Source organism: Amblyomma mixtum, chromosome 1 (genome assembly GCF_055824585.1).
Source record: "Amblyomma mixtum isolate Tamu chromosome 1, ASM5582458v1, whole genome shotgun sequence".
In the NCBI taxonomy this organism is placed as follows: domain Eukaryota; kingdom Metazoa; phylum Arthropoda; class Arachnida; order Ixodida; family Ixodidae; genus Amblyomma; species Amblyomma mixtum.
This window is the reverse complement of record NC_143012.1, coordinates 323,899,756-323,924,479: the sequence shown is the minus strand read 5'-3', so window position 1 is coordinate 323,924,479 and position 24,724 is coordinate 323,899,756. Positions and strand designations below refer to the sequence as shown.

The 24,724-nt window shown below is 48.9% G+C and overlaps 1 protein-coding gene and 1 pseudogene across 5 annotated transcripts in view; one reads left to right on the top strand and one right to left on the bottom strand.

The window, feature by feature from the left end:
• Window positions 1–2,837: 2,837 nt before the first annotated feature.
• The window catches only part of Naprt (nicotinate phosphoribosyltransferase), a 44,653-nt gene continuing 22,766 nt past the window's right edge, over window positions 2,838–24,724 (top strand). For 2 of the 5 annotated variants that reach the window (XM_089567310.1, XM_089567308.1), the window contains exons 1-5: window positions 2,840–3,152; window positions 3,577–3,747; window positions 4,130–4,340; window positions 5,400–5,530; window positions 9,777–9,892. In XM_089567310.1, coding sequence (XP_089423436.1) covers window positions 3,065–3,152; window positions 3,577–3,747; window positions 4,130–4,340; window positions 5,400–5,530; window positions 9,777–9,892 — 717 coding nt within the window. In that variant the 5' untranslated portion in view covers window positions 2,840–3,064. Of the gene's footprint in view, window positions 3,153–3,576; window positions 3,748–4,129; window positions 4,341–5,399; window positions 5,531–9,776; window positions 9,893–24,724 lie in introns of all 5 variants that reach the window. The other 3 variants (XM_089567309.1, XM_089567307.1, XM_089567311.1) reach the window with 3 other exon arrangements.
• On the bottom strand, window positions 20,859–22,601 carry LOC149372761 (uncharacterized; annotated as a pseudogene).

The window sequence follows — 24,724 nt, the reverse complement described above, 5'->3', positions numbered from 1 at the left end:
ACTTGAGGAACAAAGTATCGAAGGAAAAGTTGTAGATCGCTTTGAGAAACAGCTTACTGAGACTTTTGCAGCAAAGTAATATTTACGCAATGTAGTTTTTTTACCGGCCTTTAACTATAACCCGCACAATAAGAAAAAGCTTCCACATGACAACTGTGCCACTTCAACGTCCGAAGACGCGCCTTAAAGAATAAAATCCGATTTTTCTGAAGTCCTCTCCTCGATGAGACTTTCGGTGCACATTGGGACAGAGAAGTAAGCGAGCAGCTGGTCACGTGATAACTTTTTTTTTAGGCCAATAAATGAAGCTACGTAAATCGTAACTTGACGGAAACAGCCCTACTAGCGGTTTTTCGAGGCGATCTAAAACTTTTTCATTGACACTTTCGTCCTGAAGTCAATAATTAAAAGTTAGCTAATTCATCATCATCATCATCAGCCTGACTACACCCACTGCAGGGCAAAGGCCTCTCCCATGTCTCTCCAATTAACCCTGTCCTTTGCTAGTTGCCGCCACTGTATCCCCGCAAACTTCTTAATCTCATCCGCCCACCTAACTTTCTGCCGTCCCCTGCTACGTTTGCTTTCTCTTGGAATCCACTCCGTTAAACTTAACTAATTAATGAACTTTGAAGAGCGAAAAAATACTCAAGACTAGGCCGTGGCCTAGTCTTGAGTATTTTGAGTATGAACAACCCTCAGTTGGTTTCACTGGACTAGGACACTTCGCCTATTTTAAAAGTTTGGTTACATTTAGCTGGGACACCCGGTATATTTACGTGGTGGTCGAATTTTGATCGAGGAAAAACTCTAGCGGCCCGCGTACTGTGCGATGTCAGTGCACGTCAAAGAACCCCAGGCGGTTGAAATTTCCGGAGCCCTTCGTTACGGCGTCCCTCATAGCTTGAGCCGCTTTGGGACGTTAACCCCCCTTAAAACGCACAAACAAAACAGATATATTTATGTCACAATATTTCAAATTGAATGACAGTGCCCGTCATGAAGCTCAAAAGTAACTGTGAGGCCACGGCAGGACCACGACACCTCGACAGTCACGTACGAATTGTACCCGTAAAACTACCAACCTGTTGCATAACTAATACTGTTGTAAGACAGTATTAGCTTACAGCGTGACTTACTAGCAGTAGGAAACCGGGGTGAAAAATGGCAAACGTCTTTAATTATTACTAAGTCATGCATTTTCATAGACGCTCCAACTTAGTATCACATAGCTGCTTAATCTGCGGTTATCGTTTACATGCTACTAAAGCATACAAATATCTTGGATTATATCTGTCTGACAATCTTACGTGGTCAACGCACATCAACCACATCACTGCATCATCCAGCCGATTGCTTGGCTATCTTCAACGCTCAATTAAGTTTGCCCCAGCATATGTAAAATTACTAGCCTACACCACAATAATGCGCCCAAAATTAGAATATGCAGCCGCCATTTGGAACCCACATGAGGAATACCTTTCTAAGAGCATAGAAAGTGTCAAAATCACGCCATTAGATTTGTTCATTCCGATTATTCATCCTACACAAGTGTAACCGATCTGAAGAACCGATCCAGCTTGCCATTATTAAAGCACCGTCGAAAACTAGCCAGTTTAGACTTTTCTCATCGTTTCTACTATTCATTTCCGTTAAGCATCTACATCACAAAACACTCTCTGTTTTCGGCTTGTCACAAAAACAGTCAACAGGTGTCATACCCTTGCCCAAAAACACAAACATTTGCGCAGTCTTTCTTCATCCGAACAGCAAAAGATTGGAGTGGCATTCCCAACGCCGCTGTAATAATAGAAGACACGGTTGCATTCAAAGATAAGCTTAAATCTTTAGACACATTTTAGGTTTTCGTGTACCTTTCCCCTCTAACGTTGAACTATATTGTACTTTGTTTTACTATGCGGTCTTTACTGTTGTCTAATCCGTTATTGAATTCTTACCCATGGTTCTTACCCATGGAATTCTTACCCATGGTTATTCTTGCCTTGTTTTATCTTTTGTATTCGAAACCATTTGAGCGTTTTGCACTTTGATTTCCTGAGCTGATTGCTTGTTTCATTTGTATTTTGAACCTTGATGTTGGCATTGTACAGAACATGTTCGTTTTTTTTTATATATTTCTGTACAACCCACCACTCATGTAATGCCCCCTTTGAGGTACTAAAATAATTAAATAAACCTGTAGAACGTGGAACACGGTGAACGTACAAAGTAGGGAACTACTTGACGCATCACAGGCGAAAAAGCTTTCCATTTCTACGTCAAAAATCACATCTCGCCCTTTGAGAGCCCGAAAACGCACGTTCGGGAAAATGTGCAAAGGCTTTTGGATGCCTGTTCAGGATTTTTGTTTCTTTTCAGGTTTCTTTGCGTCCCCACTTTTTGTTAGTCGCGACAGCGTCCTCTAAATTAAGCGCGTGCTGTCGAGCCTAAACACTGTTTCTTCAAATGTTTTCGTTGTGCTACCTTTACACAGACATTCAAATGATTGCTGCGCATGATCTTTCGTAGCAAAAGAGAAAAAGCTAATAAAAAGACCTAATTCGACGTTCAAGTGGACACTGAGACAATTGCGGCGCTCTGTAAAAACAGCGCGGAAAACACAAAGACGGAACGAACACGACAACGACAACACGAGCCAGCACGAGCACTCGTGCTGTGTTGTTGTTGTCGTGTTCGTTCCGTTTTCGTGTTTTTCGCGCTGTTTTTACTATGAATGACAGAAACTAGCTCGCCCAGCTTTCCGTTCTTTTATCAATCGTATTTCGCGCCACATAATGCTCCCTCGCTTAGCTCAGCACAATCGAAATGGCGATCTCAATCGGGAAGCGCAGCCGACAGCCGACGCACGCTACCATTGCCGCTGGGTTGGCTGCGCTGGTTGGGTGTTTGTAATCATGTAACCTTGACACGCACCTGTTGTAACTCAAAATTCTCCCCTCGCGCCTGGAACACAGGCATGCGTTTATATCGCCGCGCATGATAAGGCAGGCATAATTCGCTGCGGTGAAATTCCCGGGGCACTTTCACAGGGAGCAAAGTTGGCATGGCACTTGTAGGAGGATCCCATCATGGGCCCGAGGCCCGGACTTCGACTTCGTTGCAGGTTGGCGTCGTCCAGCCCTTGCTCACAGGTGGGCAGGCGGCTACGGCAATGAGTCTTTACGCGAAATATCCGATATCTGCTCAGTGGAGGCCGCACAGCGGTGTAAACATGAGGCGATGCAGTGAGTCGCGCTCGTTCGGCGCTTCGCTGTCTTTCGTTCTGTCGGAGCCAAGTGCGCAAAGGGCGACGGGCAACGCGACACTTATACATTCACGCTCGCTGCATTGTGTTTCTGCTGGAAGAGGGAGCAGCAGCGGTCTCTCTTGTGCGAGCGCCAGGAACACGAGCGTTGCATACCCTGGGCTCGGTTGGCTCAGTGGCGAACAGGAGACACTTTCCGAGCATGGCGCTTCGTACTGGTACAACACACATGCTTTCATCTCAGTTTTAATCTCCGTTTGCTCTAGATGTTTTGCTGTGCATGTATTACATGCGATTTCTCCCTATTTCAGACCTTTACCAGATCACAATGGCGTATGCTTACTGGAAAAGCGGCAAGCACGACGACGAAGCCGTGTTCGACCTTTTTTTCAGAAAGAACCCATTTCAAGGAGAGTTCACCGTGTTTGCAGGTTTGGAGGACTGCATTCGCTTCCTGCAAACGTTCCGTTACTCACAAAGCGGTGAGTTGGAAGCTTTTTTTTACCATCTGATGCAACCACCCATTGTAAAATCGCCGTGCAGCGTACTATGCGCGATCATTTTCACGCGCATTCGCTGTTCATGCACAGTTCACTAACTGCTGAAGAAAAAAGTTATGAAGTGTTGAATGTTCGAGTTTTAGTGCTCTGTTCTAGCTGGCCATGTTGAACTGAGGAGAGCTATATGTGACAGCACACACTGCTTTCTTCAGCTGGGTAGTATGCGTAGCTGTTAGCAGCAGAATATTCTTTCTCTGTCGAACTTATTGCCTTCAAGCATTATTCTTTTCTTTTATTTTTTCGCTGAATAGGCTACATGCATATTCATGCTTTTTGTGTGAGGATTACTGAATGTTGTTTTCAGATATTGCATACTTGAAGACTATCCTTCCAGCCAATGTTGATCCAGGCTACTATGACTACCTGGCCTCCTTGAATGCGGACAAAGTGAAGCTGTATGCAATACCAGAAGGAACAGTTGTTTTCCCAAGGGTGCCACTGATAAGAGTGGAGGGGCCACTCGCTGTCCTGCAGCTCTTTGAAACAACACTGTTAAACCTTGTGAACTATGCCAGGTAAGTTGCTGAAGTGCTGTAGTCCTTAAACAAGTCCTTGCTGCTATCAGCACCTACCCCACTGATATGTATGCCTTCATTGTCAGTCGTTACTGGCACATGGCATCTATTGAAGTGAGCATTGTTGCAGAAAAGTTATCTGAAAAATACGACTGGTCATAGACAAAGGCTTCGGCAGAAAATCCAAGCATTTCAAAGCGCAAAGCAATGATCTTTGAGCTAGGTCGAAGGTTAAGGTTTTGTCGTTTTAAACCGAGATCACACAAAAACAACTGCATGAGGTGCACGGTGATTTGGTCTGTGTTCGCTTCATCAGTGACTAGCCAAAGCCAGTACCAGTGTCACTTAAGCAAGGCACTGTGTAAAGATATACTAAGTTTGGTACTGAGCTCGTTTATTTATACTGGAATTGCCAGCTCGAACACCTTGATGTACACTTGGCCGCTCATTGATTTCTTGTCTTGGCGCCGTGCTACTGCATTATCCTGAAATCGGTCTCTAGCCTTTATCATGTGTTGCTCCACTGTCATGCCTATTGCTACTTCTTGCTGTTAGGCTAAATGCTGAGGTTGAGTGATGTGTGGATAAGCATTATGTGTATGTATGCAAATAGTGCATGTTTGCACTCGTTGGGGCTGTACTTTGAGGGCTGTTTTCTTCTCATGTGAGTAGGTGCTGATGAAACTAAGGCTTGTGCATTTGATCTCGTGCATTTAAATGTGGAAATGTCTGTTTTCTGATGTTTACCTTTTTATATTTTGTTTGGTGGTAACTTTTTTAACACTAAATAGTTTGAAAAAGATAACATGCCAGAATTCTAGAATTCAGTGCAGTAAAGCATGAGAGGTGTTCAAGAAGAATTTTAACTGAATAGTCTGTTGAAAACTTCACATTTGAAGTAAACTCTTTGTTTAGTAAACCTTTTATTGATATTGTTTGACATTGCTTAGTCTTGTTGCAATCTTAGATTGCAGCAGGGAGCTGGAGAGCATGCGTTTGGATCACATAAATTCAATCCCTTGGTTTAAGTTTGTCTCCATTTTCCTCCTTTTTGTGCAGTTTGGTTACCACAAATGCTGCAAGGTTCCGGTTAGCAGCTGGCTCGCACATAAGCCTGCTTGAATTTGGCTTGAGGAGAGCTCAGGGTCCTGATGGAGGCCTGTCGGCATCGAAGTACACCTACCTAGGCGGTGAGGCTGCATTTGTGTTGCTACAGCTGGTACTCCTGCGTGGCTGCCTTCCTGCAAGGCAGATTGCAGCTAAATAATGCATGACAGCTGGTTCTGCAGGCTCCATCTCTATTATATCCTAAACAATGTACGAAAAGATCCAAGCAGAATATGAGCACCACCTGCGAATCAAAAAAGCACATTGTGTTACACGCAATGGGGAAGGAAAATAAGCAGCGTTCTTGGCAGCCACCTTGACCGAAGTGGAATATTTTTACCATATTTAGTTAGATTAGTTGAGAGTAATTAGTAGTTAAATAGGCCCAGAATCAGTACCGTAGAGTCTGAGGTACATAGCAGATAATATTGTATTAAAATTATTATTTTTTTTTTAAATTCAAGGGAACCAGCAAAATTAACTGCACAGTATGTAGCTTTTGCTATTTCCGTCTGCTTGTATTCTCTCTCTGGCTTCCCCTCAAATACTTGCTCAGGGAGTACAGCCTTGCTTACCAAAGCTGTGGCTGGCACTGTTGCCAAAGGTAGCCTGACTCCCACCTCTATCTTGAGCTTCAGCGAGGGTTTATATAGGTGTTGGCCCTCTCCACTGCCAGCTGTAGTGTGTCACGATGGTGCAGTAGAGGAGCTGTAAGAAATGTCCTTACTTTTGACCTCTGTTTGGGAACACTATGGGGTGCATAGGAGTGTGTAACACTCCTATACAGAGTACTGTGCATAGTACTGTGCAACGAACAGTACTGTGTGACACATGGTCCTGTGCGATGCATGGTATTGCGTAACATAGTATTGCATAACATAGTATTGTGCAATACATAGTACCGCACAATGCACAGACCGTAGTGCTCAGACCGTAGTTCTCAGACCGCAGTGCACAGGACCGCAGTGCACAGGACCGCAGTGCACAGGACCGCAGTGCACAGGACCGCAGTGCACAGGACCGCAGTGCACAGGACCGCTATGCACAGGACCGCTATGCACAGGACCGCTATGCACAGGACCGCTATGCACAGGACCGCTATGCACAGGACCGCTATGCACAGGATTGCTATGCACAGGACTGCGCAACTTGGTTAGGATGATCATTGAAGTGCCATCCAGCTCAATGTGGAGGAAAGACAGGAGGTTTCAGGGCACCTATAAGTAGGGTTGGACTTTTCTCTTTTTTTAAAAAATTGGGCTGGCTATCTTTAGTGTTAATTTCAAATGGAAGTTTTTTTTTTTCGGCGAATATTATTTTCGATGAATTAATTACCGATATTGTGAAAAATGGCGCGGGGAGATGGGACACATGAAAGCAAAGAGACAACACAAGCGCTGGTGTGTCCCATCTTCCCGTGCTGTTTTTCACAGTGAATCATCACAAACTCTCCCAAATCGCACCCTGAATTACTGACACTTTTCGGAGATTTAATGTGGCATTTCTGTCTGGTCAGAAATCAGTTTGACTATCTCAGTGTTTTCATCAGCATAAAGAGTTTATATACCATATAAGCAGATGATAGTACTTGAACCTGTACTTGTAGAATGAATGAATTTATTTTCAGAACAATAAATCGGTCCTCTACTACTGAACAAACATCACCATAAGCCAGAAAGGGAAATGCAATCGGTTTTTTCCACTGATCACTAGGTGGCTGGATGCCACCTTCCTGCTTTCAGAGACGAGCGTGAGTGAAGCCACCGGAAGTTGGACGGCTTGTCCCCGAAGTCGGCTGTCTGCTGTGTATTTCAATGCAAAAAGTCACGTTTTTCGCCCTTTAGTTCTCAGTTTTTTGTGTTGTTCTCGTGTAATGTCTGCTGTTGTGTTAAAGTAACAAGCAAGCTGAACACGAGGAATGTGAGCATTGTGTGCAGAACCCTGTAATTTCTGAGAAACCGAAGAAAACAGGCATGTAGGTCTCACCCTTCTGCGGCAAAGGAGTACGTGCATTAAACAATATATATTCTTGTCTGGTTCTTGTCTTCCGAGCGTAAATGAGAAGTACTGGAATGACGAAGAGGCTAGGTCATCTTAAAACCGAATTTTCGTGTAGCAAGGAGAAGGCGAACAATGGCACGGAAATCCTTACTCTCGAAGAGACTCGTTCTACAGCTGCCGCAGTTTCAGTTTAGAGTTTGTGGCGGACGACGACTCTTCTCATGATGGCAGGTGATTTTTATCGCTTCAGGGTGTCATTTACCTTCCAGAAGCCTAACTCTAAAGCACAGCCACGTTTCAGCTGCACAGCACGAGAGAAATGACTGACAAGACAAATGCTGCAGCGCGCATGAGAAACGCTGTTAGAAGTCAACTGCACCAAGCATCATAAATAAAATCCCATTCAGGCTTGACTTGCTACAGCACGAAACAGTGCATGACACACTCCGTCGAAAAAGCAGTACCATACCTTTTGGAGGCGCTAATGTGAACCAACCGAACACCGTCGACACTTCATCAGATAGTAGCCTAGCCCTTGCTCTGGTTTGGTCTAAACATAATTCGGTAAAATGTTCACTGCAAAGTCAGCTGCTTGGTGAAGGTTTCCACCTATTCTTTCTTAAATTTATCCCCCATTGACCGCATAATTTGGGCTTGAGCGCGGGAACAAGCATCTCAGTAAAGAGCAGAGTTGGCGACGCTAGTGCGACGGGACGACACAGAGCTGAGCAGACGAGGCTCCATACTTTCTGTATGTAGCGACGTGCCGTCGTCTGCTAGTATCATCCCATCGAGATGCAGTGGATCCTTATTTTTTAACATCTTTCCCGAAGACTTCACTGGTATCCTCGTGCAGTTGACGGCGCAACATGTAGGCACTGTCGGGGAAAAAGACGAGAACAGCGAAAAGACGAAATGCTAAGGGGAAAACCAAACTGAAAAACCGTGCTGATGTCCGATTTCGTGCACTGCCAAAGGCTGACTTCTGGGACAAGGCCGCTTACTTCCGGTGGCTTCACTTTCGGGCGCTCGATGTGCCATCCAGCCGCCTAGTGGAGATCAGTGGTTTTTTCTAAGGACATAAATTGGATGGAGTTGTCCTCGGTGTTCCTTTAAAGCATACCACATTTTCTGCTGTACTGTCAGTTCGGCATCAAAGCACTACTTGAGAGGCTTGTATTTTGCATCGCGTGTGCCTCCAGCGATGCTTCTTTTTTCTGTGGCTTACTTGGGGAAATAAAAAGGAAGAATCTTCTTTAGCACATGCATGGATCTGCTATATTATGATTGTTTTTTTACAAGCCAGTTGTGCTTGCTCACTTTGTGTGTGTCCAAGCACAACTGGCTTGTAAAAAAAAACAATCATAATATAGCTCACTTTGTGTGTGTCCAGCCGCCGCGGTGGCTCAGTGGCTATGGTGCTTGGCTGCTGACCCAAAGGACGCGGGTTCGATCCCGGCCGCGGCGGCTGGAATTTCTTTGGAGGAGAAATTCTAGAGGCCCGTGTACTGTGCGATGTCAGTGCATGTTAAAGAACCCCAGGTGGTCGAAATTTCCGGAGCCCTCCACTACGGCGTCCCTCATAGCCTTAGTCGCTTTGGGACGTTAAACCCCATAAACCAAACCAAACCAAACTTTGTGTGTGTCCTTCAGTGACCTTAGCTGAGACTAGGAAGTGTGAGAATTTTGCCCCTTCTAACCTTTTCCTTACTTGAGGTTGCAGTAGCAAAGCCACTTTCACAGTGATAGCTTTTGCAATGAGCTATTTGGTGGCAAAACTGCGACATCTTTTTGTTGCAGAGAGTCCACATTGCAACACCATGGGACATCTTTTCAATCAAGATGCCATGGCACAGATGCGCTCATGTGTTCATGTAGCGTTCAGACATCATTTACCTTGGATGGTCGAATTTAATCCGGAGCCCATAACTACAATGTCCCTCATAGCTTGCGTACAGTTTTGGGACGTTTATTAGCCCCATTTACTACTGTATACTATGTAGCATTTTGGATACAGGACATGTGTCTAATGTGGGGGGCATAGCAACAAGTGTTGGAAATATTTGCCTCTCCAGCAAGAATGATTCACATGGAAAGCTTAGTATTTTTTTTTTTCTGTTTGCCTGTCAGTGCTGGCAGATGTATTTGGAAGCGGCAAATCACAGAGCTATACTCAGCCTGTCAAGATATATCATCTTTTGGCTGAAAGTATGCCCAAGGCACGGTTGTAGTTGAGCTACCCATAGTGGGATGTGAATGCAAGTGCCTTCAGTTATTTAACGTCTTTCCAGCCTGAGCACTAATTTATGCATTGTGATTGTCTTTCAGGCTTTGATGGAACAAGCAACGTGCTGGCTGGCAAGCTATTCAATATTCCTTTGAAAGGAACCCATGCTCATGCCTTTATCATGAGCTTTTCATGCCTGAATGACTGTAAGCTTCGAGTGAGTACTGTGCCTTTACAATTGCTGAGGTTTTGGTTTGTGTGTATCAGTAAAGTCTCTGCATTTTTTTATTTTCATTTGCCTGTTCTAAAGTGGAACAAATTTGGCTATTTTTGTTATTGAGGGATATTTATTTATAAAAAAATGGCTGAGGCTTAACTTGGTTAAGCCTGGAGAATGCGAAGCATCATCGTGTCGCGTAATTTGGAGGTGCACAACCACAGCGACGGCGCGAGGTGGGCCCCCGTTTCTCCACTGTCGTGACGTCATCGTGTCACGTGGTGTGGCATCATCGTGTCACGTGATTTGGAGGCGCACAACCACAGCGACGGCGCGAGGTGGGCCCCCGTTTTTCCACTGTCGTGACGTCATCGTGTCACGTGGTGTGACGTCATTTTCTCCACTGTCGTGACGTCATCGTGTCACGTGGTGTGACGTCATGTATCACGTGATTTGGAGGCGCACAACCACAGCGACGGCGCGCGGTGGGCCCCCCGTTCCTCTACTGTCGTGACGTCATCGTGTCACGTGGTGTGACGTCATGTATCACGTGATTTGGAGGCGCATAACCACGGTGAAGGGCTGAAGTGGTAGCCAAAGTAGTATGCTTTGCATAAAAAGATTGCCTTTTGAAGTGTTAGATGTGGGGACTTTTTTTTTAAGGTGAATGATGTCACTGTCATCACCAATGTGGTGTTTCATAACTATTGATTTCTGTATTCGCCTGCAAGGCACTAAGAATGTTATCTGGGTGCACTGGAGAGACCACTCCTGAAAGTGCAATAAAACGTGGGCCGGACCGAGGTTATCTTTGCAATAACCACCCTCATAAAGTCTCGGGGTTACTATCCACTACCATGCTGTCACTGTCACTTGTTAGCCGCTGCGGTGGCTCAGTGGTTATGGTGCTCGGCTGCTGACCCGAAAGACGTGGGTTCGATCCCGGCTGCGGCGGCTAGAATTTCTTTGGAGGAGAAATTCTAGACGCCCGTGTACTGTGCGATGTCAGTGCACGTTAAAGAACCCCAGGTGGTCGAAATTTCCAGAACCCTCCACTACGGCGTCTCTCATAGCCTTAGTTGCTTTGGGACGTTAAACCCCAATAAACCAAACCAAACCAAACTGTCACTTGTTCTACCTGAATGAAAGCTCTGGGAGTTCTTCTTCATTCAATATAATATATGTCATTAGCTTTTTCTTGGTTTTATTCGCATCAGTCAGCTGATTTAAGTCAGTATGCTCTACTTTTAATGGTGTTTAAAAGCTAAAGAGTCCAATAAGTACAATTGACTGTTGCTATATTGACACTGGTCTCGTAAAGGCCTGCTAAGTAATCGATATTCATGGCACTGACACAGTTTAGCTCTTTTCTTCAGTCTTGTTAATATACAGTTTCTACTGAGCGCACATTTCAAGGTAGCTCAGTCCTGTGACTATTCCACTTAGTTTCAGTAGGAAAGTTGCTCTAATTATTGAAGTAACCATACCACAGATACTTGGAATGTGGAAGACAAGTAGAGTGGAATATCTATACTTTGAACTTGAAGGGGACCAAAAAGCTGTTCAAATCATGCGGCATTCATATTGAGGGGAGCCTAACTGAAACAAGGGGAAGATGCACTGCACTGCACGGGTAACCGCATTGGAGACGCACCAGTACCGGCCAGACCTTTTCACACGTTGTAGGGTCTGCTCGCGGGCAAGTCAAATCTCGCGCCGCTCACCGCGGGTAGCCTCGGACCCCTTCTTCCCGAGTGGGGGGGCGGGGGGAGCGAGGCTGGGAGAAAGCCTTTATAAGGCGAGACCGGGAAGGCTCGCGCTCTCGCTCTTGGACCAGCCCTGCGAAAGGACCACCTGACCCAGCTGCCACGACGACGACCGGCCCCCCTGATGTGAGAATAAACCCTTTGTACAAAGTCCTGCCTCGAGTGACTGCCTGTGCGTCCCCGCGCAGAGGAATCGCCCACAAATAATGGCGCCCAGCGTGCGGCTTTAAATTAACACCTTGTGGACGATTTCTCTGCCGATTTTGGGACGTGCAGCCAGACTCGTGGCAGGCCCTCTTTGTTCGGGGCCACGCCGGACCGATAGGGTTAAGGAGCGGGTCAGGCGGAATGTTCGCGGGGTAGCGACTTGTGTAGTGTTGTAAATTTGTTAGGGGTTTTGTGTTATTTATGTAGTTTTCGGGCGTTTTGTGTTGTGTATTTCCGCGTGTTTGTAGATAGGTTGTTGTGTATGTGAATGTTCTTGTTGCCATGAGCAGTTAGCCGGTGCGGCCGGACAGTTAGCGCGAACTATGCCTCCCAGAAAGGATGTTTCAGCCACGGCTTTGGATGGCGGGGCAGCCAGTAGTGAGACGGCCGACGCGGCGGCCGTAATGGGGCAGGTGACTGAGATGTTTGCCGCATTAGCCCGTCAGCTCGGTTCGGTGGCTGGCGCCAACCAGGCCGCAGCATCGGTAGCATCGGCGACAGCATCGCGCCCGCGGATAAATATGGAGGTCCCCTCCTTTTCCGGGTACACGGACGCGAAATCAGTCCACAAGTTTTTACAACAACTCGAGGACTAACAGACGGCTCTGGGCGCCCCAGATGACGTAATGCTAGGGCAGGTCCTGCCTGTAGCACTCGTCGAGAGCGCGGCGCGATGGAGGCGCTGCCAGCCGACTTTTCAGTCGATGGCGGACTTCAAAGACCGTTTCCGCGCAGAGTTCTTGCCGCCTGATTATGAGCGCCGCATGCTGGAGGAGCTCGCGTTGCGCACCCAACACCCAGAGGAAAGCCTCCTCGAGTACGTACGCGCAATGCAAGAGCTGTACAAGTGGGCAGATCCGACGGCAACCGACCGAGATCAGGTTGCGCGTGTGATCAGGCAGTGCCATCCGCGCTTCAAGCCGTATCTGCGGGGCCGCAGTTTTACAAACCTCGAGGCCCTAGCGCAGGAGGCCAAGACCGTGCAGGCGGATTTACTCGCCGAACTGCGCTACCAGCCGCCCCCCAGGCCGGCCGAATCGCTGGAACCGGGATGCGCATGGGATGGAGGCCGAGAGTACGCGATGAGGGCTCGGCGCGCCGAGGTAATGGCCGTGGAAAGGCAGGCGGAACCCCCTAGTTGTCCCTCGCGCGCTTTACCCGTACGCATTCGAGCAGCGGCGTCGTGCCGGCCTCACAGGCCACGCGCCGAGCGAGCGTCAGGAATGCGCGGAGAAAGGGGAGAGTCGTCCCCAACCGCTTCGTGGAACGAGGGGTCCTCCGTCCACGCGGCGGGTGAACGACCGGCTTTGCTGGAATTGCAACCAGCCCGGCCATGTGGCACGCGAATGCCAAGCTAGGCGTATGCAGGGAAACGCCAGGCGCTGGCGGTGATGTCTGGTGGCAGCGGCCTTTCACCGTCAGCGGGAGAATTTCATGGTTGTCAAGGCGCTAGTCAGGAAAAGAACTCCCGCGCCGGCGACGGGGAGGCCTTTGTCCCGCTCGCCTGTAGAGCTCAGGGAGTCGTTCCGCGCTCAAGCCCTTTTATGCTAGTGCAGTTAGCGGGTCGATGCTACTCTGCACTCGTAGACACGGGCTCAACGCTGTCACTGGTCGGTGACGAGGTGTACGAGGCCTGCCGGATAGGTAACATCCGTGTCAGACCGGCCCAAACCCCGTTAAGCTTAGCAGCTGGGGCGGCAAAGGCAAAGGGAGCGGTGCGTCTTACGATGCGCTTTGACGGCAGAAAGCGGAGACATCGCTTCGTCTATCTGCCTGGCTTGTCGATACCAGTAATTCTGGGAAGGGATTTTCTCTCGAGCGAAGGCATTGTGCTCGACATGGGGGAGAATGGCTATCATTACAGCCAGCTCGCCCCCCTCATTCCCTTCGAAAGCGCATCCTTGCCCGGCTGTCCTGCACAAAAGGTGGTTGTCCACACCTGTGCGACAGAAAGGCAGGTGAGCTCCCTCGAGACGCTGAGAGACGGTGGCCCGTTAGAAGCGATTATTGCGTCTTTCTCAGGACCCAGTAGTCAGTGCCGAAGGCTCGCGGAAACTTTACTCCCGTTTTCGGATTGCTTCACGGAGAAACCGGGCAGAACCGACCTGCTTCAGCACGAGATTCAGACGGGTGATACGCGCCCTTTCAGGTGTAACCCGAGGCCGTTAAGTGCGCATAAGAGGCAGCTTCTCGACTGTGCCCTTGACGAGATGATTGACACCGGTGCGGTGAGACCGTCACAAAGTCCCTGGGCGTCACCAGTGGTTCTAGCACCGAAGAAAGATGGATCGGTCAGGCTGTGTGTTGATTATCGTAAGCTCAACTCACTGACGCCTACGGTTGCGTACCCTTTTCAGTCGATCGAGGCTGTGATGTACGCGTTAGGGAACGCGAGGTTCTTCACAGTCCTAGATGCAAGCAGAGGGTACCTGCAGATTGAGGTGGCCGAAGGTGACATTGAGAAAACCGCATTCACCTGCCACCGCGGGCTCTTCGAATTTACTCGACTCCCGTTTGGTTTGTCTAACGCCCCGAGCACGTTCATGCGACTGATGGACATTGTGCTGGGCGATGCAAGGTTCAACTACGCCATGGCGTACCTCGACGACGTTGTGATATTCTCACAGTCGTTCGAGGAGCACCTCATTCACCTGAATTCCGTTCTCGATAGAATGAGACGTGCCGGTCTAACCATAAATCCAAAGAAAGTGCAGTTGGCATCGGAGAGAGTGAACCTCTTGGGCTTTGTCGTGGATGATGGCACACTGAGACCGAATGATGACAAACTGCAGGCAATTCTGAACTACCCCTGCCCCATGGATGTGAAAAGCTTGCAGAGGTTTTTGGGGATGGTTGCGTTCTACAGGCAATTCATCCCGCGCTGTTCGGAGCTTGCAAGGCCGCTGAACCTGCTGTTGCGTAAAGGCTCGAAGTGGGTCTGGGGCAAGGAACAGAGTGACGCATTTGTTGCCTTGGCTCGCGCGATAGCGAATACCGCTAGTCTGCGCCTCCCCGACCTGAACAAGCAGTTTGTCTTGCAGACAGACGCTAGTGACTACGGTGTTGGAGCTGTTTTGTTGCAGGAACACGAGGGCAAACTGCGCCCTGTCACGTTCGCTAGTCGCACGCTCACATCGGCGGAGCGGAATTACTCCGTGACCGAAAAAGAATGCCTGGCGATCATGTTCGCATTGTCGAAGTTCAACATGTACCTAGACGGAGCGGTCTTCACCGTGCAGACAGATCATCAGGCATTGTCTTGGTTAAAGAGGCTCAAGAACCCCGCAGGCAGACTCGCGAGATGGGCGCTGACGTTGCAACGTTACGCGTACGCCATCGAGTACCGCCGGGGCAGCTTGAACAAGGTGGCCGATGCTTTATCGCGCGCACCATGGAATGCTGGCGGAAGCGCTTCAGAGGCGCAGCCCAGCTTTGTAAAAAGCGGCGTCACCGCTGTTGGAGAGGAAGAGAGGGCGGACGGGAGTGTCGCGCCCGGTTTGGAGAGAGAGGAGACGGACAAAGGTCCCGCACGGTGCTGTGACGGAAGGGAAACACAGCAGCTCGTGGCGGCGACCGCTCGCCTGCCTAGGAGCGAGGCAGAAAGAAATCTGTCTTGGGGAGTAGCGGTCAGTAGAGAAGAGCTGATCGAGGCCCAGAAAGCAGACGGTCTTTGCCAGCGGGTGCTGAAGGAGCTTGCGAGCAGCGCAGCTTGCACCGGGAACGCTGAGGGCAAGTACGACGCGTATCTGCTGGGCGATGATGGCTTGCTGCTCCGCTACATCCCCCAACTTGACGAGGAAGGGGCGATAGCATCCCCTTTCCGAGTCGTGGTCCCGAGAAGGTTGCGGAAACGGTTCCTGCAGTACTTCCATGACTCAGCGCTGGCAGGCCATGGCAGCGGCAGTAAGACTTACGACAAGTTATGCCGTGTCGCGATCTGGCCAGGCATGAGAAAGGATGTGCTGGGATACGCCCGTACCTGCCCGGTATGCCAGGTAGCCAAGCCCCGGGCGGGCAAGCCCGCTGGCATGATGAAGGCGGTAGTTAGCAACTACCCGTGGCAAGTGGTCGCGTGCGATATCATGGGACCCCTCCCTCGGTCCGCGCGCGGAAACCAATTCATCCTGGTAATAACGGACCACTATTCCAAGTGGGTTGAGGTTTTCCCCCTTAGGAAGCTTGTGTCGGAACGAATTTGGGAAAAACTGTTGGAGACTTTCACTCGTTTCGGTTTCCCTTCCGACCTGATTACAGACAATGCTTCGTATTTCACAAGCAAAGTCTTTGTAGACTCCTGTCGGGCGCTTCAAATCCGCCACAGGAGAACGAGTCCCTACCACGCTCAGAGCAACATAACCGAGCGGGTGAATCGAAATCTGAAGAGCATGCTGGTCGCGACGACCGAGCAGCACAGAGATTGGGACGCGCGGCTGTCCGAACTGGCGTTCGCTACAAGGACAACCGTGAACAGGTCAGTGGGTATTACACCCGCTTACTTGAATTTTGGGAGAGAGATCGCTTTTCCGCTAGAGAATGCCCTACTCGACGCGGCGGGGCCTGCGCCCCCTCCGCTTTCGCAGTACGCGGCAAGGCTCCGGGAGCGCTTGGAGGCAGCGCAGCGCGCAGCCCGCGAAAACCTCGATGTCGCGCGCATGGAGCAGGCGGATCAGTACAACAAAGGTCGCCGTCACGTCGTTTTCAACACGGGCGACTTAGTACTCAAGAGAACGCACCCACTTAGTAACGCAGCGCGCGGTTTCGCCGCGTCGCTAGCGCACAAGTGGGCTGGGCCGTACGAAGTTACGGCACGGACTACGCCGCTCACCTACCAGTTGCGGTTGTTGACAAACGGCGAAACCGCCGGTCCGGTGCATGTCGCTGATTTGAAGGCTTTCCACCTTCGCAAGGACGATGGCTGCGAAGTGGTGGAAAATCAGCGCGATGCGGCGATCTCACCCCCGGGAGGACGAGCAGGTAGCGGTGCGGTTTGCAACCGACGCTACAACCTGAGGACCAGGTAGCACCCGTGTCCCTCGATCAATTATCACTCGCAGTGCTCTCGCCCTCTCAGTATGTCTTCTAGGAAGCTCCAGCGGACCGACGCCCGTGGCTCGGACTCCAGAAGGCAAGGCAGACCACCGTCGAACGGTGGCCGCCATCAAGGCGCGCCACCCGGCTGGCGGCAGGAGCCGCGCGAGTGGCGCAGGTTCCACGGCCGCGGTGGCCTCCACCGCCAGTCTAACCGCGCGCCTGACCACTGGAGAGAACCTCCCAGTGGTGCAGGACAACGCAAGAGGGCCAGTGACGACCAGGCGCAGGGCCCCCCTCAGCACCCAGCCGGCGCTTCGGCCGCCGAGCAGCCGCAACCCAAGCGGCCCAGGGTCCTGCGGCACGTGGCCACCTGGACCACGGTCGCCAACGGAGCGGCCATCTCTTACTGCGCGCGGTCCAGGTGGCGGGACCAGGCGCAGCCCCTTCGCGGCGGTGACCTCCAGGAAGTGCCGCTGCCTTTCCGCGGCCTGACCCTGGAGGAGAGGGACCAGGAGCCCCCGGCCGTGTTTAGTGACGAGGAGCTTTGGAGGGCGCTGCCGGCAGGGCCCCCAGCGGAGCCAGGCGCCTCGCTCCCCCAGGCGCCTCGCTCCCCCAGGCGGCTCGTGAGGAGCCCGTCCAGCCAGCGGTGAGCGGCCCCCCGGCGAGCACCCCTCCCCCCTGCGACGACTCTATGGACCCGGACCCGGAGGTCATCGAACGCCTACTGGCGGACCCCGGGACGGACGTTTGAGGGGGGGGGGAGATGTAGGGTCTGCTCGCGGGCAAGTCAAATCTCGCGCCGCTCACCGCGGGTAGCCTCGGACCCCTTCTTCCCGAGTGGGGGGGCGGGGGGAGCGAGGCTGGGAGAAAGCCTTTATAAGGCGAGACCGGGAAGGCTCGCGCTCTCGCTCTTGGACCAGCCCTGCGAAAGGACCACCTGACCCAGCTGCCACGACGACGACCGGCCCCCCTGATGTGAGAATAAACCCTTTGTACAAAGTCCTGCCTCGAGTGACTGCCTGTGCGTCCCCGCGCAGAGGAATCGCCCACAACGTGTATTTTATTTATTTATTTATTCACAATACTGCCAGTCCCATCAGGGACTATAGCAGGTGGGCGAACAAAAATGACAAACATGATAAAAATTTGAGCAGTGCACTCTGGAATTAAAAAAAACAAACAAAAAACAAGTGAATACAAATCAAACACAGGTGAACAGAAAGGAACAAGCAAAATAAAAGAAAAGGTAAACATTAGCAAGGAAAAAGAAAAATACATGTCTAGGAGTCGGGTGGAGCATTGCCATAAGGAATTCAATTAGAGCACATGGGAACACAGCAGTGGAAAAAATAAGAGAGACTTTCTTCACGATTAATTAACAATCTAATGAAGTGATGAGAGGCGGTTGAGTATGTCAGTGAAACTGCATTATTCGTTAATTGATAAGGATTCTATCCGTGACGTGTGAACTGAGATAATGTGGTTGCATTTATGATTGAGGGATCAAGGCGATTCCATTCTCTGATCACGAGGGGAAAGTACGAATACATGAACGTGTCGTTATGGCATGAGTATTCTGTTATCGCGCGTGCGTGTTTATGCCTCGACGGGCGTGATTGCGAGAAAGATATGTATTTTGATACGTCTATATTGTAGTAGTTGTGCATCAGGTGAAATAAAAATTTTAGCCGTGCTTGTTGCGCTCTTGATGATAGCGTCGCTAAACCCGAAATAGCCGCGAGGTTAGTTGGTGAATCTGTGCGCTTATATTTGTTGTGTATAATCCGCAATGCTTTACGCTGTACTTTTTCTAGTTTTGTTACATTAGTCACTGAATGGGGGAACCAAACTGTGTTAGCGTATTCTAAAACTGGTCGAACGAAAGTAGTATATGCGAGAAGCTTTGTCGATGTGGGTGCAAGGCGCAGACATCTTCGAAGAAAAAATAGTTTGCGTAATGCTTTCGAGGTTATGCTAGCAATGTGCGCGTCCCATCTGAGGTCAGAAGTTAGTGTGATGCCTAAGTACTTATGCTGGTGAACTTTCGTCAGTGTTCTGCCATTAACAAAGTACGGAAAATCATAAGGTTGCCTTTTTCTTGTTACCGTCATGCAAACAGATTTAGTCGTGTTTACCGTCATTTGCCATGTTTTGCACCATTCGGTTATTTTGTTCAGTGAATCGCTGAGTGAAATGTGGTCTTCGTAGCTGTTAATTGTTTTATAGATAATGCAGTCATCGGCGAAGAGTTTGATGTTAGAATCGATATTGTTGGTTATGTCGTTGATGAAAACTAAAAATAACAGTGGCCCCAACACTGATCCTTGAGGTACACCTGATATGACGGGTACTGTCGCAGATTCCATGTTCTGAAACAGTACGAATTGTGTCCGGTTAGATAAGTAATCTGAAATCCAATCTAAAATTTCCCCATCCCCGATGGCACCCCGTAACTTTGCTATTAATTTGTTGTGGCAGACGCGATTGAATGCTTTAGAAAAGTCCAATAATATAATGTCAGTCTGGCTACAGTTATTGATGGCGAATGCAAGGTCATGCACAACCTCTGTAAGCTGTGTGACGGTTGATAGCCCATGACGGAATCCATGTTGGTTTGATGATAACAGATTGTGAGTATCAAGGAAGTTTGTTAGGTGTTTAAGGATGATATGCTCGAGCATCTTGCAAGCCGTGCTGGTGAGAGATATTGGTCTATAATTCGATGGTAATGTGGTGTCTCCTGTTTTGTGTATTGGTATAATTTTTGCCTTCTTCCAGTCGTCGGGTAAAGTTGATGACGAGAGAGATTTACGAAATATCAGACCCAAGTATCTGCTGCACCATTCTGCGTATCGCTTCAAGAAATCGTTTGGGATATTGTCTGGTCCGGGTGATTTTTTAGGGTCAAGCGTGAGTAATAGATTAAAAATGCCCGCATCTGATATGATTAAGGGGTCAATGCGTGATGTTTGATTGCCGTAAAAGTCCGGGAGATTACCGTCATCTTTTGTGAAACTTGAGTGAAAAAACATGTTGTACGCATTAGCAGTGTTAGCTCTATCCTCAGGAGACAAGTCGGATAACGGGTTTTTAGTTGGGCGGAAATGGTTCCAAAATCTATGCGGGTTGTTTGTCAGAAAGTTAGGCAGCGTTACATTAAAATAGTGTTTCTTGGCCTGTTTGCCTATCTCTCTGAACTTTGCGATTGCGCACGCTAGTTTTGTAGTTTTAGAAGGACACGAACCATGATTTCTGATAGAACTACGCAACCTTTTCACATGACGTTTAGTGTGGATGACATCCCTTGTTACCCATAGACTGTTTCTTTGTGGACGCTTGGTTTTTAGTGGAACATGATTAGTTATGCAGTGTGAAACCATAGTCTTAAAATGAAGCCAAACCCTGTTAATATTGATTGAGGGGTCGGAGACAATTTCACTGAATGCTTCAAATTCATGTGCGATATAGGTTAATATGCTGGCATCATCAGCCTTATCGAAGTTCAGTGTTGTCTTTACATCAGATCGTTTTTTTATTGAGCAGCCTAGAGGTAACAAACATAATGGTATGTTGTGATCAGAGATGCCTTCGATGATTTCTGTCTGCGCTTGGTGTACTGGAAAGTGATCACTGATTAGTATAAGATCGAGGATATTGTTTGCTGATCCTTGCTTGCGCGTTGGTTCTAGGATAATTTGGTGGAGATTAAAGGAGAGCATTAAGTCAAAAAGAGCTTCTGAAGATGATGTGTGTTGCATAGCTATCCAGTCCACGTCCGGAAGGTTAAAGTCACCCATGAGAGTGATTCTAGTGCTGCAAGCATATTGTTGAAGGAAGTCATGAATGACAGAAATGCACTCATCTCCTGAAGAGGGGCTCCTCTACAGACAGCCTACACAGACAGTAGTATTGTTGCAGAGAAGTCTGCAGAATACGCTTTCAGCACCTGACACATCTGGGAGCGTAACAAACGGTAGGGTTTTCTTTATCAAGAGAGCCGCACCACCGCCACGGGAGTCTCGGTCTTTCCGAATGACTGAGTAGTTGGGTGGGGCGATTTCATGACTCGAAATTTCTGGTGAAAGCCAAGTCTCCGTGACGGCGACAATATCAGGTTCCCTATCAATTAATAGGTTTTCTAACGATTCTACTTTGTTTACTATGCTCCTTGCGTTTACATTTATGATGGTCAGTGCTTTAATCGCGCTCTTCCCCGTGTCGTTGGTGGGCTCCTTTTTTCGACTGTCTCCTCCTGCTCTTCGTTTTTTTTCAGCGGAACTTTGTCGTTCGTTTCGCCATCCCAAACAAAGGCACAGCTGTTTATAAATAATTTGTCGAAGGCAAGCGAAACTTTGTCCCCTTTTTGTCGATTTTCTTTCGCACTGTTCCTCAGTTTTTTTCTGATTTCTCGAATTCTCGGAGAGAAATCTTCCCCAATGGCAAATTTCGTGTCTTTAAGTTTAAAACCTTGCTTCAGTATTGCCGACTTGTTACGGGCATCCAGTAGTTTAAAAATTACCGGTCTATTCTTATTAGCCTGCGGCCTGCCTAACCGGTGAATACGTTCAAAGGCAACTGGATCGAGCTTTAGGGTATCTTGAATGATACTTTTGTTGACAGCCTGCTCCAGAGTTTCGGTTGATTCTTCTTCATCTTCTGGTAGTCTATAAACAATTAAGTTGGATCTCCTGCTTCTGTTCTCAAGATCATCTATTTTTTTTTCCAGTATTTCTATTACGTGATTCATGCGAGAAATCTCAGTTTGACAAGACTGCACTTTAGTTTCTAGAAGTGTTATGGCATCTAACTTGTTTTCAATGTCTGTTAGCCGTTTTTCCTTTATTTCTTTAATATCTTCCGCAATATCCTTCAGTTGTTTAGCGATTTGTGCCATTTCAGGGCCGGGATTTGTTTCAACGTCCCCTGACAACAGGAGGAGTTTGCACAGGAATACAGCAACATCAAACACCTCAAGACACAGCTGCGGGCACGGCAGCACTACCAAGAAACGGTCGCTAGAGCGGAAGCATTTGCCAAAACGCCTGCTCACCTGCACAATGAAGACGAAAGGTTTAGCGCACCGCATGCTAGTAGTGCCGCCGAGCCCACTGCCGATGCAATTCCTGGGAAGGGTATATGTAGCCCATTCATGTGGTGGCGCTCCCAGCAGATCATGTGTAGAAATGTGCTCGCACGTTCCTGCTCCCGGATGATGTGGTCGAAGAAATTCCGCTGACGTCAGGGAATCGCACGCATGGAAACGAGTTCCGTTCACCGGCGAGGTCACCCAGGCTATCTCGGATGGTCCGATGCTGCTGGCAGTACCATGAATAATCAGTCCAAGGGCGAACTGCACAATGAAGACGAAAGGTTAAGCGCACCGCATGCTAGTAGTGCCGCCGAGCCCACTGCCGATGCAATTCCTGGGAAGGGTATATGTAGCCCATTCATGTGGTGGCGCTCCCAGCAGATCATGCGTAGAAATGTGCTCGCACGTTCCTGCTCCCGGATGATGTGGTCGAAGAAATTCCGCTGACGTCAGGGAATCGCACGCATGGAAACGAGTTCCGTTCACCGGCGAGGTCACCCAGGCTATCTCGGATGGTCCGATGCTGCTGGCAGTACCATGAATAATCAGTCCAAGGGCGAACTGCACAATGAAGACGAAAGGATTAGCGCACCGCATGCTAGTAGTGCCGCCGAGCCCACACAGCAGCAGAGGGAAGTAGTGGATCTGTGATGGCCTTCGACTAGCACGGGCACTACACTGATGCTGCTTGTCTGCTACTGCCAAAATGAGCCCACCGCCGCAGTGGCTCAGTGGTTATGGTGCTCGGCTGCTGATCGGAAGACGTGGGCTCGATCCCAGCCTCAGCAGTCTCATTTCGATAGATGCAAGATGCTAAAGGCCTGTGTGCTGTGTGATGTCAGTGCGCGTTAAAGAACCCCAGGTGGTCGAAATTTTCGGAGCCCTTCACTACAGCACCCTTTATAGCCTGATTTGCTTTGGGACGTTAAACACCCATAAACCAAACCAAACCATCCAGAATCAACTAGTTCTCTTCCATGGTGCATTCGCAACTAAAACGAGTGGAGGGAGAGAGAGAGAGACTTTAATGGATAATAGAGAGGTCTGCCTGGTTATAGGCCTGGCATGCTACTCCAGATGAGGATGAAAGAAGAGGGTGAAAGAGAGAGAAAGAGAGAAAAAAAAGGTGACATCAAACATACTCAACACTCACGCACTCTCACACACACACTGATTATCAAAGTATGTCCACTAAAACCGTGTTCCTTAGATGACTATCAAAGTATGTCCACTAAACCAGTGTCCCTTGGAAAAACTGAGAAAGCTTTTGTCCCTTGCTCAGCCGAAGTCGCATCAGTCCAGGGTCCAAGGACATGCTCCAGGTGCACGGGGTCGTCCTGACGAAGTCCTAAAGCACCTAACAGTGCCTTGCGATGAGTATTAAAGATTTGGCAGTGGCATATCAAGTGTTGAATATCTTCGCGCACACCACATGTCGGGCACAGAGGGCTACTTGATACACCAATTTTATAAAGATAGAATTTAGTAAAGGCAACGTCCAGACGAATTCGGTGCAAGCAATTACAGTCACGTCTATTTAAATTCCGGTGCATGCGGAATTCACAAACGGGGTCGATGCGAAAGAGGGGTCTGTACGAGTGGAGGGATGAATGCCTTGATGGATACCCTAACTGGGCATCACAGCAACAGCATAGCGTGCACAGTGCACGCTGGGCAGCAAGAACAGAATTGGGAGTGAGTGGCGGGCACTAACGGCTGATGCTCGCGGGTGATTATGGCAGATGGTCAAGGGCAATGGCGGCACATGGTTACAGGCAATGACGGCATATGGTTACAGGCAATGACGGCACATGGTTACAGGCAATGACGGCACATGGTTACAGGCAATGACGGCACATGGTTACAGGCAATGACGGCACATGGTTACAGGCAATGACGGCACATGGTTACAGGCAATGACGGCACATGGTTAATGGCAATGACGGCACATGGTTACAGGTAATGACAGCACGTGGTTACGGGCAGTGATGGCACATGGGCACGGGTGGCGATGGCAAGCTGCAGCATTACTATTGGTGGGCTCAGTGCAAGGACTTGATTAGTTATAATAGTGAGTGGAATGCGGCAGCTTGCATTTGGGATTTGGGCCAGGGCGGGCTGCTGCACGTGTGCTTTGCCAGCTGGAGCTGGAGAGCTGCACTACCTGTTTGAAATAACTGTTGCATATGCCCATGCATTCAAATTGTTTCCTTTCATTGAAACACATATTACGGTGACTGGACTGAAGCAGTAGGATGAATCAACATATTTAAAAAGGTGAATTTGAATTATTTTACATCAGGTTTCAAAGCATATCCCTAGGTTGTATGTATGTCATAATGAGTCCCTCATTTCCCTTCCCTTGTTTGCTCAAGAGCTTAATGAGGTCCTGGGTTCTGGCAGTCTTGATGCTATAGGTAGCACAAGAGGGTTCTTGCACAGCTTCTGCCCTCGTTGTTCGATCATGTTCCATGTGACACTCGCAGTAATACAGGACTACTACGTCTGCCTCTATGAACGAGGGTGAAACTGGTGAATGCTCTCAAGGTTAAGTTAGACGCAAAATAAATGCTCCTTTTTGTAACTTTATTTAAAGCCAGCACCAAGGATGGATAGCTGCCGCCGTAGTTCAGTTGGTAGAATACCATAGGCGATATTCATCCCACCAGCGGCATTTAGTTGTCTTCTCTTGTACTTTTTTCATTATCTTTCAGCCATGAAGTAGTTGCGCTGATGCAT